General features: G+C 45.2%; 1 protein-coding gene across 1 annotated transcript in view; it reads right to left on the bottom strand.

Moving 5' to 3' along the window:
* The window catches only part of MIER3 (MIER family member 3), a 31,748-nt gene that overhangs the window by 10,916 nt on the left and 3,017 nt on the right, over positions 1 to 17,815 (bottom strand). The window contains exons 3-11 of the mRNA XM_075842420.1: positions 12,853 to 12,912; positions 11,139 to 11,284; positions 10,709 to 10,843; positions 9,909 to 10,029; positions 9,576 to 9,661; positions 9,417 to 9,489; positions 9,174 to 9,319; positions 7,897 to 7,975; positions 7,045 to 7,139 (exon numbers count right to left, since the gene is read on the bottom strand). Of these exons, the coding sequence (XP_075698535.1) occupies positions 7,045 to 7,139; positions 7,897 to 7,975; positions 9,174 to 9,319; positions 9,417 to 9,489; positions 9,576 to 9,661; positions 9,909 to 10,029; positions 10,709 to 10,843; positions 11,139 to 11,237 (834 nt within the window). The 5' untranslated portion in view covers positions 11,238 to 11,284; positions 12,853 to 12,912. The remainder of the gene's footprint in view (positions 1 to 7,044; positions 7,140 to 7,896; positions 7,976 to 9,173; positions 9,320 to 9,416; positions 9,490 to 9,575; positions 9,662 to 9,908; positions 10,030 to 10,708; positions 10,844 to 11,138; positions 11,285 to 12,852; positions 12,913 to 17,815) is intronic.

Here is a 17,815-nt window from a genome sequence, read left to right as displayed (position 1 = left end):
ACTTTGAGGGGTGCAGTTTTTAATATGGGGTGATTTATGGGTTCCATCTAGTACATAAGGCCCTCAAAGCCGCTTTAGAACTGAACTGGTCCCTGTAAAAATAGCCTTTTGAAATTTTCTTGAAAATGTGAGAAATTGCTGGTAAAGTTCTAAGCCTTGTAACGTCCTAGAAAAATAAAATAATGTTCAAAAAACTATGCAAATATAAAGTAGACATATGGAATATGTGAAATAGTAACTATTTTGTGTGGTATTACTATCTGTTTTACAGGCAGCTACATTTAAAATTAGAAAAATCATAATTTTTGCAAATTTTCTCTAAATTTTGGTGGTGTTTTTCACAAATAAGCAATGAATTTATTGACCAAATTTTTCCACTAATATAAAGTACAATGTGTCTCGAGAAAACAATCTCAGAATCGCTTGGATAGGTAAAAGCATTCCGGAGTTATTACCACATAAAGTGACACGTCAGATTTGAAAAAAATGGGGCTGGTCCTGAAAGCCAAAATGAGCTCGGTCTTGAAAGGGTTAAGGTCTAAAATAGGCTGGTCACTAAGGGGTTAAATAACACGATAAACAAACACTTAAATTAACCCCTTAGTGACCACCAATACGCCTTTTCACGTGAGTCACTAAGGGGCCTTCGGCTAGGCCGACGCCTTTTCACGTGAGCCTAGTCTAAGTCCTGCACGGGTCTCCCGTGCAGGCTGGAGCCGGGGCTCTGCTGTCTGATGACAGCTGAGCTCCTGCTCCAACGCCCGCGATCGAAGTTTACTTCGATTGCGGCCGTTTAACCCGTTAAATGCCGCCGTCAATAGCGACCGCGGCATTTAACTTTGTTTACAGAGGGAGTGAGCTCCCTCTGTCACCCATCGGTGGCCCGCGAATGCAATCGCGGGTCTCCGATGGGGTGTCATGGCAGCCGGGGGCTTGATAAAAGCCCCCAGGTCTGCCCTGGACATATTCCTGTTAGGACGCGCCGGAGGCACGTCCTAACAGATTTACACTGACAGGCAATAATGCTCTGGTATACGAAGTATACCAAAGCATTATAGCAGCGATCTGAAGATCGCACAGTAAAGTCCCCTAGTGGGACGAATGAAATAAATAATAAATGTGAAATAAAGATTATTAATAAAAATGACAGTAAAAAAAAAAAATCAAACCATTTTTTTCCATAAAAAGTGGTTTTATTTAGTAAAAGTGTAAAAAATAAAATAAAAGTACACATATGTGGTATCGCCGCGACCGTAATGACTCCATTAATAAAGTTTATGTAATTTAAACCGCAAGGTGAACACCGTAAAAAAAAACGCAAAAAACAATGGCGAAATTGCAATTTTTTTCCATTGCCCCCCAAAAAAAGTCAGAATAAAAATTAATCAATAAGTCCCATGCACCCCAAAACAGTAACAATCAAAACTATGTCTCGTCCCGCAGAAAACAAGCCCAAAAAAATCACTACATTGATGGAAAAATAAAAAAATTACAGCTCTTGGAAAGCGACGATGCAAAAACAAATAATTTTAGTTCAAAAGTGTTTTTATTGTGCAAAAGTCGTAAAACATAAAAAAACCTCCACATATGTGGTATCGCCGTAATCGTACCGACCCATAGAATAAAGGTAACATGTTATTTACGTCGCATAGTGAACGGCGTCAATTTTAAAACGCATAGAACAATGGCGGAATTTCAGGTTTTTTTTTTATAATCCCCCCCAAAAAATGTAATAAAAAAATGATATGTACCCAAAAATGGTGCTATTAAAAAGTACAACTAATCCTGCAAAAAACAAGTCCTCATACAGCTATGTAGACTAAAAAATAAAAAAAAAGTTATAGCTCTTTGAATGAGACTATAACTATAATAGACGTGATCTTGCGGATTTCAGTTCTTTCAATTATTTCCCCCCCCCAATTTAAACTATCTGCATCTTCAGGACGTTGGTGGAGCAGGAGACTGTAAGGTCCCCGCTCTACCGTCCACTACGTATCGCCAGGCGCGAGGCAGTGACATCACCGTGCCTGTCCGCGCCGAGCTGCACAGACCAGAGGAGCAAAGGGATCTCCACTCCTCATTGGAACGGGGTTAGTAGAGTATGTAGATTTTTACTGGGCACTATTGGGACTGTGTGGGGGCATTATACAACGTGGGGACAGCTATAGAGCATAATATAAAGTCGTATAAAGCAGGCTCAAGGGACAAATATTAATTCAATGGCGTGGCATGCAAATAGGGGGCGTGGTCTAAATAATCATTCATAAATCATAGTCGAGGTTTCATGTTAAATTAATCGTGATTTTGATTTAGGTCATAATTCGCCCAGCCCTATGATAAACCTTAAGGTCGGGTTACCACGTAGCGTAAATGCAGCGGAATTTCCGCAGCCTTTACAGTAGCAGCAGAGTGGATGAGATTTAGAAAATGCCCACGATGTGGAAAAAAAATAATAAAAAAAAAAAAAACACAAAAAAAAACTGTGAAAAAGTTAAGTTGTCCGGTGGTGCGGAATTCCGCCGCAGAAATCGCAACTCAAGAAAACAAAAAATATATATACTTACTCAGAACCCCCGGCTTCTTCCTCCAGTCCGGTCTCATGGAATGACACTTCATCCCATATGACTGCTGCAGCCAATCACAAACTGCATCGATCACATGGGCCGCAGTGTCATCCAGGGCGGCCAAACCAGACCGCAAAGGAGGGACGCGTCACCAGGACAATAGCCGGGGTAAGAATTTTGTTTTCTTTCTACGCTGATTTCCGCAGGTGAAATTACGGCCGAAAAAAACCCAGAACGTGGTGCGGTTTTTCGGATGGGATGTGCTCTGGGTTACAGGTTGGATACGCTGCGTAGTTTTTACGCAGCGTATTCGACCCGTGAGAACCTGGCCTTAAAGTTTGTGCTTATGGATGTGGCAATATCAATTAGGTGCACTTTTTTGGTTTACCTATTAAGCTTATTTTAAATTCGAGAAAAAGGTTTTTTTTCCTTCAACAGGTTCCCAACCGGTCAGGGTCTCTGAAGTCCACCGTATAGCCTAATTACGGCGGCACTTGAGTGCGCACGAGCGATCGCGTGCACAAAGCCCTGTGCCCTGGCTGTTGCTAACAGCACTGGGCAGAGTGTCAGGGGCCAATCTTTTGGTCCCTGAACATGTGACAACCAATCACAGCTATCACATGCATTTCAATGTAAAATATAGTGTGCACACAGCCCTGTGCCCACGCTGTTACCAACAGCTCTGGGCACAGTATCAGGGACCAATCTGATGGTCCCTGAACATGTGATCGCTGTGAAAACCTATCACAGAGATCACATTTGTTTTTATTTTGAAAGTTCTAGCAGCAAATCTCCTGCCTCTTTTCTTCTCCTCACATATTGTTTCAGTGTGAGGAGAAGAAGAGACTCGAGAGAATTGCTGCCAGAAGAATACTGTGAAAAAAAAACAAGCATTAGTGACGTTATGGCCAGGAAGTTCTTTAGCGCCGAGGAGGCATACGCCATGCTGTGGTCTGAGTCGGAGACCGCATCAGAGATGGCGTCAGAGTTGGAACCTGTTTTGGGCAGTGACGATGACAGCGTCACTTCAGGGGACGTTGTCCCGGACGCAGTTGAAACTGCAGAACATGGAAGCGCAGGGCCAAGTAGCGCTGTAGCACGGGACAGCCTGGTCCCTCCAGTCCAGGCTCTTGTCTGGGCATCTGCCCCATCTTTTGGGCCTAGAATCCACGGATTTACTGCCACTCCTGGCATAACTGTGGACAATGTAAATTTTGTCCAAAATGGATTACTTCCATTTATTACTGACGACATCCTAAATATCATTGTCCACTAAACCAATTTATATTCCGCTCAGTATATAAGGCAGAAACCTTCATCCACCCATGCCAGAGATTGGACGCCCACCAATTTGCAGGAATTTAAAAAAATAATAAATAAAATTTGTGGCTCACCCTAAATATGGGTATTGTCAAAAAAACAACTCCATTAGGTCTTACTGGTCAACATGACCCGCCCAAGCCACCCCAGTGTGTTCTGCAGTAATGCCCGGGTCTAGTTATGAGACAATAATGAGGTTCCTCCACTTCAACGGCAATGCACAGGCCCCCCCCCCCCCCAAGTACCGATGCAAACCGGGATCGGTCGTTCAAAATAAGACCCCTAATAAATTCCCTCAATGATTTATTTCTGCAACTCTACCCCCCTGAGCAGAATGTAAGCGTGGACGAATCCCTCAACGTTCATGGAAGACTTACCGTATTTTTCGGACTATAAGACGGGCGCCATGACCGCTTCATTACTTAACCCCTTCCCGACCCATGACGTGCCGGCACATCATGTAGCTGGAGGTGGCCTCATATTTGATGTTCACGACACCAGAGAATGCCCCCAGTCTGAGGATGTCACGCGACTGACTGAAAGACACTTCATCAGTCGGATTCCCCCAACACCAACTAGAAGCAACCCCCAGAAAAAGTGCCGCGTCTGCAGAAAAGACGGGCACCGCAAAGATACCCGATATTTCTGTCCCTCATAACCAGGCCTGTGCATTGACCCATGTTTTAAAAAAAATACCACACGGTTCTGAATTATTAGATTTTAGTGAATTAGTTTAAAATATATTTGCCCTACATTACATTTTCCCCTGATTTTACTCCAAGGGTGAGGGAGTGAATGGGTGGGGGGTGGATGTCACATTTGCATGTTTTCTAAAGTTCATCTGCTGGAGAGTCCATTTGCATAAACCTGCAATTTCTTATTTTAGAAAACCCCAAAAAAATAAAATTCCCATTATACCCCTAGATGAATATTTTGGAAGTGTTATAGAAACTCTGTTGAGTTTTGTAAAACCAGCTTTGAAAAAAGGCAATTTGTGAAATAACTTCTTCTATCGTCCGCCCTCCTACATCTCTATGTGATAATAAGGCCCACATATTTGGTATCCCCATGCACGGGAGAAGTGGCAGAATGTGAAAGGAGATGAATTTTGGCCGTGGTCTATACCGTGTGTGAAAAATGCTGGAATAAACTGACACGTTTGCCAAATTCTTGCATTTTTTTTCCAATTTTGCCCACTTTAGAGAAAAAATTAATACAAATTATATATACTGACAAATGGCACTAAAACAAAGCCCTATCTGTCCTTTAAAAAAAAAGAGTGTAAAATTCACCTGCAGAGTTATAATCATCTGAAGAAGCGCATAGCAAAATTGTGAAAATTTTCTCTGGTCATTTAGCTGTAAAAACAGCCTGGTCCTTAACCGGTTAAAATGATATATATATATATATATATACACATACATACATACACACACAGTGGAGGAAATAAGTATTTGATCCCTTGCTGATTTTGTAAGTTTGCCCACTGTCAAAGACATGAACAGTCTAGAATTTTTAGGCTAGGTTAATTTTACCAGTGAGAGATAGATTATATAAAAAAGAAAATCACATTGTCAAAATGATATATATTTATTTGCAATGTGCACAGAGAAATAAGTATTTGATCCCTTTGGCAAACAAGACTTAATACTTGGTGGCAAAACCCTTGTTGGCAAGCACAGCAGTCAGACGTTTTTTGTAGGTGATGATGAGGTTTGCACACGTTATATGGAATTTTGGCCCACTCCTCTTTGCAGATCATCTGTAAATCATTAAGATTTCGAGGCTGTCGCTTGGCAACTCGGATCTTCAGCTCCCTCCATAAATTTGAGGGGATTAAGGTCTGGAGACTGGCTAGGCCACTCCATGACCTTAATGTGCTTCTTTTTGAGCCACTCCTTTGTTGCCTTGGCTGTATGTTTCGGGTCATTGTCGTGCTGGAAGACCCAGCCACGAGCCATTTTTAATGTCCTGGTGGAGGGAAGGAGGTTGTCACTCAGGATTTGACGGTACATGGCTCCATCCATTCTCCCATTGATGCGGTGAAGTAGTCCTGTGCCCTTAGCAGAGAAACACCCCCAAAACATAATGTTTCCACCTCCATGCTTGACAGTGGGGACGGTGTTCTTTGGGTCATAGGCAGCATTTCTCTTCCTCCAAACACGGCGAGTTGAGTTAATGCCAAAGAGCTCAATTTTAGTCTCATCTGACCACAGCACCTTCTCCCAATCACTCTCAGAATCATCCAGATGTTCATTTGCAAACTTCAGACGGGCCTGTACATGTGCCTTCTTGAGCAGGGGGACCTTGCGGGCACTGCAGGATTTTAATCCATTACGGCGTAATGTGTTACCAATGGTTTTCTTGGTGACTGTAATCCCAGCTGCCTTGAGATCATTAACAAGTTCCCCCCGTGTAGTTTTCGGCTGAGCTCTCACCTTCCTCAGGATCAAGGATACCCCACGAGGTGAGATTTTGCATGGAGCCCCAGATCGATGTCGATTGACAGTCATTTTGTATGTCTTCCATTTTCTTACTATTGCACCAACAGTTGTCTCCTTCTCACCCAGCGTCTTACTTATGGTTCTGTAGCCCATTCCAGCCTTGTGCAGGTCTATGATCTTGTCCCTGACATCCTTAGAAAGCTCTTTGGTTTTGTTCATGTTGTAGAGGTTAGAGTCAGACTGAGTAATTGAGTCTGTGGACAGGAGTCTTTTATACAGGTGACCATGTAAGAGCTGTCTTTAATGCAGGCACCAAGTTGATTTGGAGCGTGTAACTGGTCTGGAGGAGGCTGAACTCTTAATGGTTGGTAGGGGATCAAATACTTATTTCTCTGTGCACAATGCAAATAAATATATATAATTTTGACTATGTGATTTTCCGTTTTTTTTTTAAATATAATCTATCTCTCACTGGTAAAATTAACCTAGCCTAAAAATTCTAGACTGTTCATGACTTTGACAGTGGTCAAACTTACAAAATCAGCAAGGGATCAAATACTTATTTCCTCCACTGTATATATATATTTGTACTTGACTGCAATCTCTAAAATGCAGACATAATATATTGAAATACTTTTGTATTACGCCCATCTGACGCTCTGACCAGGCCCAATAGGTGAACGAAGACGGACGACCTAAATGATCAAAATAGTTACCTTGCTTTTCTGTATTAGATGAAAATCTTTCCCATGTATTACAAGCGCGTGTTCAAAATTCCTACATTCATCCTCAGTCCAAGGCCGGATATCATCTGAAAAGTCAGAAACAGAAAGTCAACGTCGGCAGGGACGTCTTCTGACCAATCACATTTAGCTTATACTAAAAATTGATGTTTTTTTTTTTTTTGCTTTGCTGCTAATCTATTTTAGCAACTTCATCTTTTACATATTGCTTTTACCTTCTATGCTTGTATTATTTGTGTCTATATAGGCGGCAGAGCATTGTGGCAGTACTGCTAAATCATTACTGAAGATCGGAACACCAACAAAAGGCGTTCCAATGTCTTAAAAGAATGAATATCTCTTTCTCTGTGTCTTCTGGATGGCAGATATCACTAAGCCCTGAAGATAAATAAGGATTAAAGGGTCTTCCTGCATGAAAGCAAAAACACATTCAACTTTTCTGTTAGATACACATTGCAAAATTCAGCTTACACTGCTCATAATGTGTCGCCAGTTTGACAATTACGTTTTCATCAAGGGCAAACAAGTGTCCGGCGCGTCCGATTTCTGCCGGGTAACAAGTTTTCTATAGGAAAAACTTAGCCTCATCAATGGCATGGAAACCACACAGTAGAGCTCTGCGCTGATGGGCTCTGCTTCATCCACTTGTTTCTATTCCCCTCCTCACATTAGGTCACTTGATGCCTCATACCCACGGACATGAACGCCATGTTTGGCGACCGGCCGATTTGATCTACGTTCGTTTCACAACAGTCTACCGCTAAACTGCAGCCGCTCAGAGCGTTGATCTGAAGTGCAAGTAATACTCAATCTCTAAAAGATTACCGTGTAATATTCTTCTACTGCAGAATCTTTCCATTGCCTCTCGGATGTTATATTGACATTTGAAGAGTTCATGCAAGGCCTGAAAAAAAAAGAGAGAGAAAATGCTATATTGAATGCAAAAAAAAAAAAAAAAAAAAAATCAGAAAGCCTGGGACATTACCGGTGACAGTATCTGAAAACAATTTAGGAATCTCTATGAAAGTATGTTTCATTTTTAGTTCCGTCTAACTGAGACAGTACTCGTACAAAGGACGGACTAAAATGTCTCCATCCTGTATAAACGCAACTGTATCTTAGCGGAGCCATGATGGATTTCCTTCTGGTGGAAGGCAATGGACAGTGCAGTCATGTAACAGCGAGGTATTGATGCTGCTGGGTGCGATCTCCAGCTTACATACGACAGCAGCGTGTGGATCTACCAATTGGGTCATAAAGCGGAGGAACATCTCATTGTATTTTTTTATTTAGGTTTCATGTCGCCCCCCAACGGACCTCTGTGGGACAATCACACATGGTTTTTCCTTCTGCAGTTCTCCACTGTAACTGGGACATACGTAAGAGCCTCAGTTACAGGGGAAAACAGCCTCCTGTGGTTACATTAGATACTGGCCGAGCTGATCTGGGTCTAACACACAGCAGCTATTCCATGCCAGAGAGCACTCGGCGATCACTGGATCCCATAAAGGCATAGCTCACTGAGTGCTATGTAGGCTGGAAAAGACAGAAGCGCTTATAACCCGCTGCTCAAGGTCCCTGGCGCCCCCTTCCTGCTCCTGCTGGATTGCAGAAGCTTTAAAGCAGCAACGCCAAAAATCAGTCACTGAAGATTAAGGACCTGCGCCTCCCACCATCAAGACTGTGGGTGGTTATTAAAAGGTTTATATGTGTGCATCCTCAAACAAAACAAAAAAAAGTCAGTGAGACATTATTTTGACTTTATTTCTAGTCTAATTTGAAGCTTTTAGTAGTTTTCCAAGTGCCCTTACACCAACTTGAGTATGTATTCAGCTCTCCTGGTATAAGGCTGGTCATACATTTTAGATACCGATCGGCCGAGCGATCGCTCATTCATCCGACAGCCATTTCTCCCAACTCCCCCAGCAGAAAGCCGCTGCCAGACTTATCTAGCAGCGGCACATCTAACAAAAGGATCGGGCATGTTCAAATACAACATGGCCGACATATCTAACGTGTATGGCCACCTTACAAGTCCGTCAGAGACTACATACAGATCTTGGATCACTCTGGAGGCAGCCATCCATAGCAGAACCACTTACCTGTTCATCATCCTTAATGATCACTCCATCATAGACCCTGCTCATGAACCTCTTGTGGTCAATTCTGGCTTCCAAGAGATATTCTTCCACTTTGCTTTCTGGAAGTACGTCTGGACTCCAAATCAGCTGATCTTCATATTCATATGCTGCAAATGAACACATTATACACAATATAAATACGGTATAACTCCCATCACGGTGCAGTGTTGGCAGTGAATATTGAGGGCGAATCAAACCACTTACCTGATAAATTTGCCATGTAGTGTCCCTGAAAAGGTGGGATATCCGCTTGATAATGTGGACCGATCATTATTTCCTACAGAATAAATCAAGGGACAGATCTTAGTATGAATTATCACACGTATCAATGAAGTTTTTCCAAATTTTCATGAAGACATTTACCTTTCTTAAGTCTTCTGAAGGGTTCCCAAAGTCTGTTTCCAAATCCTCGCATTCGGACTCCTTATCTCCATCGCACCCAGCGTTTGCTGTATAACAGAATAAAAAGGCGTTATTCTGGGAATTAACAAGTCTTTAAAAAAAAATTAAAAAAAAATATTTAAAAAACAAAAACACGCTAAAAAGCAAATTGATATCACAACGCCCCAAAACAAACAGATAAAACGTGACACCGCAGCACAGCCCCCGCTTTAAGCGACGCGTCTTGTGTACACTATATGAAATACTTCGGAGGTTCTGCAGTGGCGATATTTTTAAAGGGCAGTTTTCACTTACATCTTAAGGGCCGTGGAAAAAAGTCTGTTGCTTCGTGTGAGATCACGGATGGTGTCAAGTCGTCCGCAGAAGATTGTGTTTCTTCATCGTCACCAGACAAAAGATCCTTTGCAATTTCCTCCTGGAAAAAAAGAAAAATAATTTTTTTTTTATAAATAATTCCCAATCGCATAGCCTGGTGTTTGGTCAAAATCCCTCTTAAGATTCAGCCTAAATCATTCACGGCCTATCCACGGGATATATCGTAAGTGTCTAATAAGTGGGACCGCCACCAACCAAGAGACTAAAGTGCCAGCTGCCAAAGCAAAGCAGAGATGGCCGCACCTGCGTAGCTCCCTGTTCACGTCTATGGGAACGGCTCACTTTCAGACATTTAAGGCGTAGCCTATGGATCTGCCTACATGTAATCGGCCGAATTAGCTCGTTCACTTAAGTTTAAAAACGTAGCAAACTTTATAGAAGGACAAAACGAGCTAATTTAGGCAGGAAAGCCAAAGATCGCTGCGTGCATCATTAAAGTGAATGAGTCGCGATCGTAGCTAAAAAAAAAATAAAAAATCCACTAGGTTAGATATTTCTCCCAACCGTTGGGTCGTGGCAATCTGCATGTGGCAACACAGCCACATTGACTGTAAGAACGTGTGATGCACGCAGTGATCTTTGGCCGTGCGACCGGTTTCGCAGCCAAAGTCTCGGTGTGGCCCTAGCCTTAGAGTTTGGATTCCAACCCCCAAACCCCCTCAAATGTGAACTGCAAGGGGCTGAAATTTCTGTCAACATACAGAAAGGGAATGACTTACTTTATCCAACGTCATGTCTGGCAGTTCATCAGCGAGCTCACTCGGGGAGCTCCCCGCACTGGACCCAGCCATTACCGGATCTGCAGGCTCATAGACATAAATTGCTAGTAAATCTTCCAAAGGCATGTTTCCTTCCTGCGGAAAAAGACAAATTTGTATTTATTACAAGTAGTATTGTATCTAACATAACATGAGCTCTCCATCTACAACATCATACCAGCATTGCAGGGGTGAACTCGCATGCGGCAGATTTGTCGCAGAAATTTCCGCCACCTTCCCATTCATTTAAATGGAGCTTGCAGAATTCCCTACAACCCCGTTCAGATGGACGCAATAGATGATCAGCAACAAACCTGCGGCATGTGAACGTAACCCAAGAGTGAACTGACCGACCTTGTATCCAAGACACTCAATGAACCAAATTCCCCACCTTTTCTAAATCTTCAATTTCGGAGCTAAAATTTTTGCCGTCCTCCTTCATTTCTTCCTCTTCAAGAGTTCTCTCATCATCATAGTCATGTACCAACATTTCAGCTGTAGGGTCAAAGTCATGATCCTCAGATGACAGAGAGCCGACTGAAAGAGAGGAATAAAACGCTGCGTTTAATAAAAGACAAAGCAACACTGTAATAAACAAGATATGTCCAACGACTGAAAATATATTCAGGAATAGAACAAGAACATATATTATAAATATTAAAATAGAGCTCAAAAATGTCTGCAGCCTGCTGTATATTTACCTGCCTTGTATATAATGTAACCCCACAATTCATTGCATTGTATGACAATCGTTCAAGAACAAAAACGTTCCCGATTAATACATATGTAGCCAAAAAACGGCATTAAGAGTTCTCCACATGAGGCCGTGTCCCCAGAGGACATACAGCCACTTGTGTGATGGCCGGCAGTGCAGCGTGCGCACGTTCGTCATGATGTGGACACTTTTTGGATGATCCTCATCTGCAGTTGAATACATGTAAAATTGACAAATACTAAAACTAATAATTGTCCAAAGCAAAGAAACGATCAGCTGCAGAAACTAAAGGCTTCCCTTCTAGGAGTCCCATCATCTGGTCCCTGAATATCTCTTATCTGCACTGATCACTGTATAGGAATCCAGGTTTCAAACAAGCCCGGTCCTGATAAAAAGAGAGATTCCTCTGCAGATGGTTTCTCCCGCCTGGTATCAAAAATAGATGGGGAATTTCTGGTCTCTGCTTGGATACTCCTTCGCTCCGTTCACATCACGCCTGTGTGTACAGGCCGAAGGGAAAAAAAAAAAAAAATAAGCTTCTGACGTTTACGTTAAAGGGAACCTGTCAGCAGTTCTGAGGCCTCAAACCACAAGTGCCATTATGGCGGGACTTGATGTGCAAGTGCTCCTGCACACCCCATCCCTCTGCTCCGAGTGACTGTTCTAGTGGTCTCCTGATTGTTCTGAGTGACAGGTCTAGCGGCTAAAGAGTTACACTTGATATTGCCGCGTCGGGGGAATCAAACGTCTATTTTTCAGTCATGCAGGTATGTTTAAAGTGCCCCCCCCCCCACCCCTATATCGCTCTATCAGCAGTTTTGAGTCCTCAGAACTATTGACCAATTCTCTATGTAGGTTGTGACTGATGCCTTACAGTGGCATCCGCCACCCATAGACTAATATGGCACCTTTTAAACATTATGAAACGCTATAGAAAAGCTCGCGACATATAGCCTATGACACATGCAAGAGATAGATTGATTGATATATCAATCAATCATGTATACCAGCCCGAGAGCATTATTGGCCTCAGTCAGGCTAATGGGGCCCTCTGGACACATTTATCATGTACTTCAGGAGGCTTTCCTAGTGTACAAGTAGAGGAAAACGTCACAGGAACAGAGCATTACAGTTGTCTGTTTGTACAAAAAGGGGAACAATTCTTCAAAAGAAGAAAAAAAAAAAAAATAATAATAATTCTTTCCCCAAAGAACGGATCTCCTTGAACCCCGGCTTTGTTTTTCATACATATCCGCTTTGGAGCAGCAGATACAGCAGTTGTAGACCTCTGGCTTTGTAGACACGAATATCTAGATCACCTCCAAGCACCAGTCTCACTTAACCATTTACAAAATGAAGAAAATAAAATAAAAAAAGTTGGACAAATTACCTTTACTTTCTCTTTGTCGTTCTGATGGAATATTTCATGGTGATACGCTTCAGTAGTTATCTATTTCAGAGAAAAAATGAAATAAAAAAAAAACAGTATTCGAGACTGAAATGACTACGTTCTGGAGTTGCGAGGAGACGCCGCTACGACTCCTGCTTCTTACATGCACACAAGAGCTGACAATCTGCCTAGAAGCCTCCTCCGCCAGCTTATTATTGGAAGACTGTATTGTTCAATGTCCATTAGAATCCCTTATTTCTATGCAGTTACGTTTGGTTTAGATGCCTTTTTATTGATCGTTTAAAATCGAGATATCACGGAGAAAAATAAAAATAAAAAAAAAATGTTGCCATTAGTGAGGCCACTATCACCCGGCAGTATCCGGTCAGCACTTGTAAGCCAAAACTAGGAACGGGTCCAAAGCACACAAGTGGTGCAAATCTATCAATTATACTACGCTCTATGTAGAAAAACGGATGCAAAGAACTGACCAAATTTCTGCCGTGTGAATGAGGCTTAAAAGGGGATGTCCCAAAACCAAAAATGATCACCTATCAATAAGGTAGGTGGTCATTTTCTGATCGCTGGGGGCCCACCGATCGTGAAAAGGCGGGTACTACTCCATTCATGTCTGTACTCAACGGCTGCTCTATTCAGCTCCTCCTCACTATGGGTTTGGGACCCCGTACTCCCGATGGGTGGGGCCACCAGTGTTTAAACCGTTATTACCTATCCCGTAGATAGGTGATGATTTTTGATTCTGGGACAACCCTTTTAGGACACAAGTAACAGTGGTAAAACATTGCAATGTGGGACTGGTGCCCTTCGCTAAATCATCCTCGAGATCAAATAAAGGAACAATACAACGTATAGAGAATGTGCCAACAGGGGTTTTATTCTCCACAAGCATGGCATAAAAAGCAGGAGATGTTCTGCAGTAACTAAAGGCGTCTTTGTGTTGATAGAGGGGGGAATCCGATTTTTTTTTTTTTTTTTTCAATAGAATGCAAATCCATTCCACCTGGTAAAAATGTAACAGATTTGACCACTTGTTAGAAAAAATAAATAAATAAATATGCTACAAAAGAATTTACCATTTGGGTTTAACCCCTTAATAACTAGCTAAATTTCTCCGTTTTTGCCTCTCTGCCCATCAGCAGCTATAACTTTTTTTTTTTAATCGACGTGGCTGTATGAGGCCTTGTTATAAGAAGAAATTGTATTTTTTTTCCTACCTGGTTTGGGAGTACAAATAAATGCTATAAAGTTATGTCATTTACTTTTACGGCATGAATATGGAAAAAAAGCGATGTAACATTTTTTTTCATACCGTTCACGTTTTACGCCAAATAACCCGTAAACTGTATTCTTCAGGTTATGTAATATGTAATATGTGTAGGTTTTTTGTTTTTATGTAATGTTTGGGCAATAAAAATAGATATATTAAATAATGACTTTGTGGGCATTTCTTTAATAGTTTTTCTTTTTTACAATAATTTTTATTTCATTTTTTTTTACATTTCCATGTATATACTACTTATAGTGTATGCTAATACATTACACTGTCACTATGACATCACAGTGTGCCCTCACAGCAGGGCTTACTGAGGAAACAGCCCTGGAGTCCCTTCTAGGACCCCAGATGACTCCCCCATTCTCGTCACCGACTTTCCGGTGGCGCGATTGAAAAGGGGAGTCGCCTTTATTCATGCCGTAGTCACAGACCGCGGCAATCAAAGGGTTAAACAGCTAGGATCGGAGTTTCCTCTGATCACAGCCTTGTTCAGGAGCCGATAGTAACAGCTCCTGCTTAGAGAAGGAGCGCTCATAAGCCTTTTCTACAGCGATGTCAAGAGACGTCGCTGTAGACTCCGGACCTGCAGTGACGGTAAAGAAACGGGTTAAGAAAAGATGACAGGCTCTCCCTATGAGTGGGAGGGGGGAGCGGGAGTGACAGGCTCTCCCTATGAGTGGGAGGGGGGAGCGGGAGTGACAGGCTCTCCCTATGAGTGGGAGGGGGGAGCGGGAGTGACAGGCTCTCCCTATGAGTGGGAGGGGGGAGCGGGAGTGACAGGCTCTCCCTATGAGTGGGAGGGGGGAGCGGGAGTGACAGGCTCTCCCTATGAGTGGGAGGGGGGAGCGGGAGTGACAGGCTCTCCCTATGAGTGGGAGGGGGGAGCGGGAGTGACAGGCTCTCCCTATGAGTGGGAGGGGGGAGCGGGAGTGACAGGCTCTCCCTATGAGTGGGAGGGGGGAGCGGGAGTGACAGGCTCTCCCTATGAGTGGGAGGGGGGAGCGGGAGTGACAGGCTCTCCCTATGAGTGGGAGGGGGGAGCGGGAGTGACAGGCTCTCCCTATGAGTGGGAGGGGGGAGCGGGAGTGACAGGCTCTCCCTATGAGTGGGAGGGGGGAGCGGGAGTGACAGGCTCTCCCTATGAGTGGGAGGGGGGAGCGGGAGTGACAGGCTCTCCCTATGAGTGGGAGGGGGGAGCGGGAGTGACAGGCTCTCCCTATGAGTGGGAGGGGGGAGCGGGAGTGACAGGCTCTCCCTATGAGTGGGAGGGGGGAGCGGGAGTGACAGGCTCTCTATGAGTGAGAGGGGGGAGCAGGAGTGACAGGCTCTCTATGAGTGGGAGGGAGCAGGAGTGACAGGCTCTCTATGAGTGGGAGGGAGCAAGACTGACAGGCTCTCTATGAGTGGGAGGGAGCAAGACTGACAGGCTCTATGAGTGGGAGGGAGCAGGAGTGACAGGCTCTCTCTATGAGTGGGAGGGAGCAGGAGTGACAGGCTCTCTCTATGAGTGGGAGGGAGCAGGAGTGACAGGCTCTCTCTATGAGTGGGAGGGAGCAGGAGTGACAGGCTCGCTCTATGAGTGGGAGGGAGCAGGAGTGACAGGCTCTCTCTATGAGTGGGAGGGAGGGGGAGTGACAGGCTCTCTCTATGAGTGGGAGGGAGGGGGAGTGACAGGCTCTCTATGAGTGGGAGGGAGGGGGAGTGACAGGCTCTCTATGAGTGGGAGGGAGCAGGAGTGACAGGCTCTCTCTATGAGTGGGAGGGAGGGGGAGCAGGAGTGACAGGCTCTCTCTATGAGTGGGAGGGAGGGGGAGCAGGAGTGACAGGCTCTCTCTATGAGTGGGAGGGAGGGGGAGCAGGAGTGACAGGCTCTCTCTCTGAGTGGGAGGGAGGGGGAGCAGGAGTGACAGGCTCTCTCTCTGAGTGGGAGGGAGGGGGAGCAGGAGTGACAGGCTCTCTCTATGAGTGGGAGGGAGGGGGAGCAGGAGTGACAGGCTCTCTCTATGAGTGGGAGGGAGGGGGAGCAGGAGTGACAGGCTCTCTCTATGAGTGGGAGGGAGGGGGAGCAGGAGTGACAGGCTCTCTCTATGAGTGGGAGGGAGGGGGAGCAGGAGTGACAGGCTCTCTCTATGAGTGGGAGGGAGGGGGAGCAGGAGTGACAGGCTCTCTCTATGAGTGGGAGGGAGGGGGAGCAGGAGTGACAGGCTCTCTCTATGAGTGGGAGGGAGGGGGAGCAGGAGTGACAGGCTCTCTATGAGTGGGAGGGAGGGGGAGCAGGAGTGACAGGCTCTCTATGAGTGGGAGGGAGCAGGAGTGACAGGCTCTCTATGAGTGGGAGGGAGGGGGAGCAGGAGTGACAGGCTCTCTATGAGTGGGAGGGAGGGGGAGCAGGAGTAACAGGCTCTCTATGAGTGGGAGGGAGGGGGAGCAGGAGTGACAGGCTCTCTATGAGGGGGAGGGAGGGGGAGCAGGAGTGACAGGCTCTCTATGAGGGGGAGGGAGGGGGAGCAGGAGTGACAGGCTCTCTATGAGGGGGAGGGAGGGGGAGCAGGAGTGACAGGCTCTCTATGAGTGGGAGGGAGGGGGAGCAGGAGTGACAGGCTCTCTATGAGTGGGAGGGAGGGGGAGCAGGAGTGACAGGCTCTCTATGAGTGGGAGGGGGGAGCAGGAGTGACAGGCTCTCTATGAGTGAGAGGGGGGAGCAGGAGTGACAGGCTCTCTATGAGTGGGAGGGAGGGGGAGCAGGAGTGACAGGCTCTCTATGAGTGGGAGGGGGGAGCAGGAGTGACAGGCTCTCTATGAGTGGGAGGGGGGAGCAGGAGTGACAGGCTCTCTATGAGTGGGAGGGGGGAGCAGGAGTGACAGGCTCTCTATGAGTGGGAGGGGGGAGCAGGAGTGACAGGCTCTCTATGAGTGGGAGGGAGGGGGAGCAGGAGTGACAGGCTCTCTATGAGTGGGAGGGAGGGGGAGCAGGAGTGACAGGCTCTCTATGAGTGGGAGGGAGGGGGAGCAGGAGTGACAGGCTCTCTATGAGTGGGAGGGAGGGGGAGCAGGAGTGACAGGCTCTCTATGAGTGGGAGGGAGGGGGAGCAGGAGTGACAGGCTCTCTATGAGTGGGAGGGAGGGGGAGCAGGAGTGACAGGCTCTCTATGAGTGGGAGGGAGCAGGAGTGACAGGCTCTCTATGAGTGGGAGGGAGCAGGAGTGACAGGCTCTCTATGAGTGGGAGGGAGCAGGAGTGACAGGCTCTCTATGAGTGGGAGGGAGGGGGAGCAGGAGTGACAGGCTCTATGAGTGGGAGGGAGGGGGAGCAGGAGTGACAGGCTCTCTATGAGTGGGAGGGAGGGGGAGCAGGAGTGACAGGCTCTCTCTGAGTGGGAGGGAGGGGGAGCAGGAGTGACAGGCTCTCTCTATGAGATCTGACAGTATTTAAACAGATTTTTAAATAAAAATACTTAATCAGATTAAAAAAATAAAAAATAAAAAACAAAAAAACACATACATCCCCAAACTTAGCCCCTACCCTCTATACTATGCTGCCCTCAGAGAGACCTACCCACTGTAACTAAATTATTCCCGTTAGGGCAGCTGACTGAATTCCTCATGGCTTCTGTGAGAACGGACTCCTGGCACTTGGGACAGTCTACATTCTGCTTCTTCTATACCACTA

This window comes from Rhinoderma darwinii, chromosome 1 (assembly GCF_050947455.1).
Source record: "Rhinoderma darwinii isolate aRhiDar2 chromosome 1, aRhiDar2.hap1, whole genome shotgun sequence".
Lineage (NCBI taxonomy): Eukaryota > Metazoa > Chordata > Amphibia > Anura > Rhinodermatidae > Rhinoderma > Rhinoderma darwinii.
This window is presented reverse-complemented; position numbering and strand designations above follow the sequence as displayed.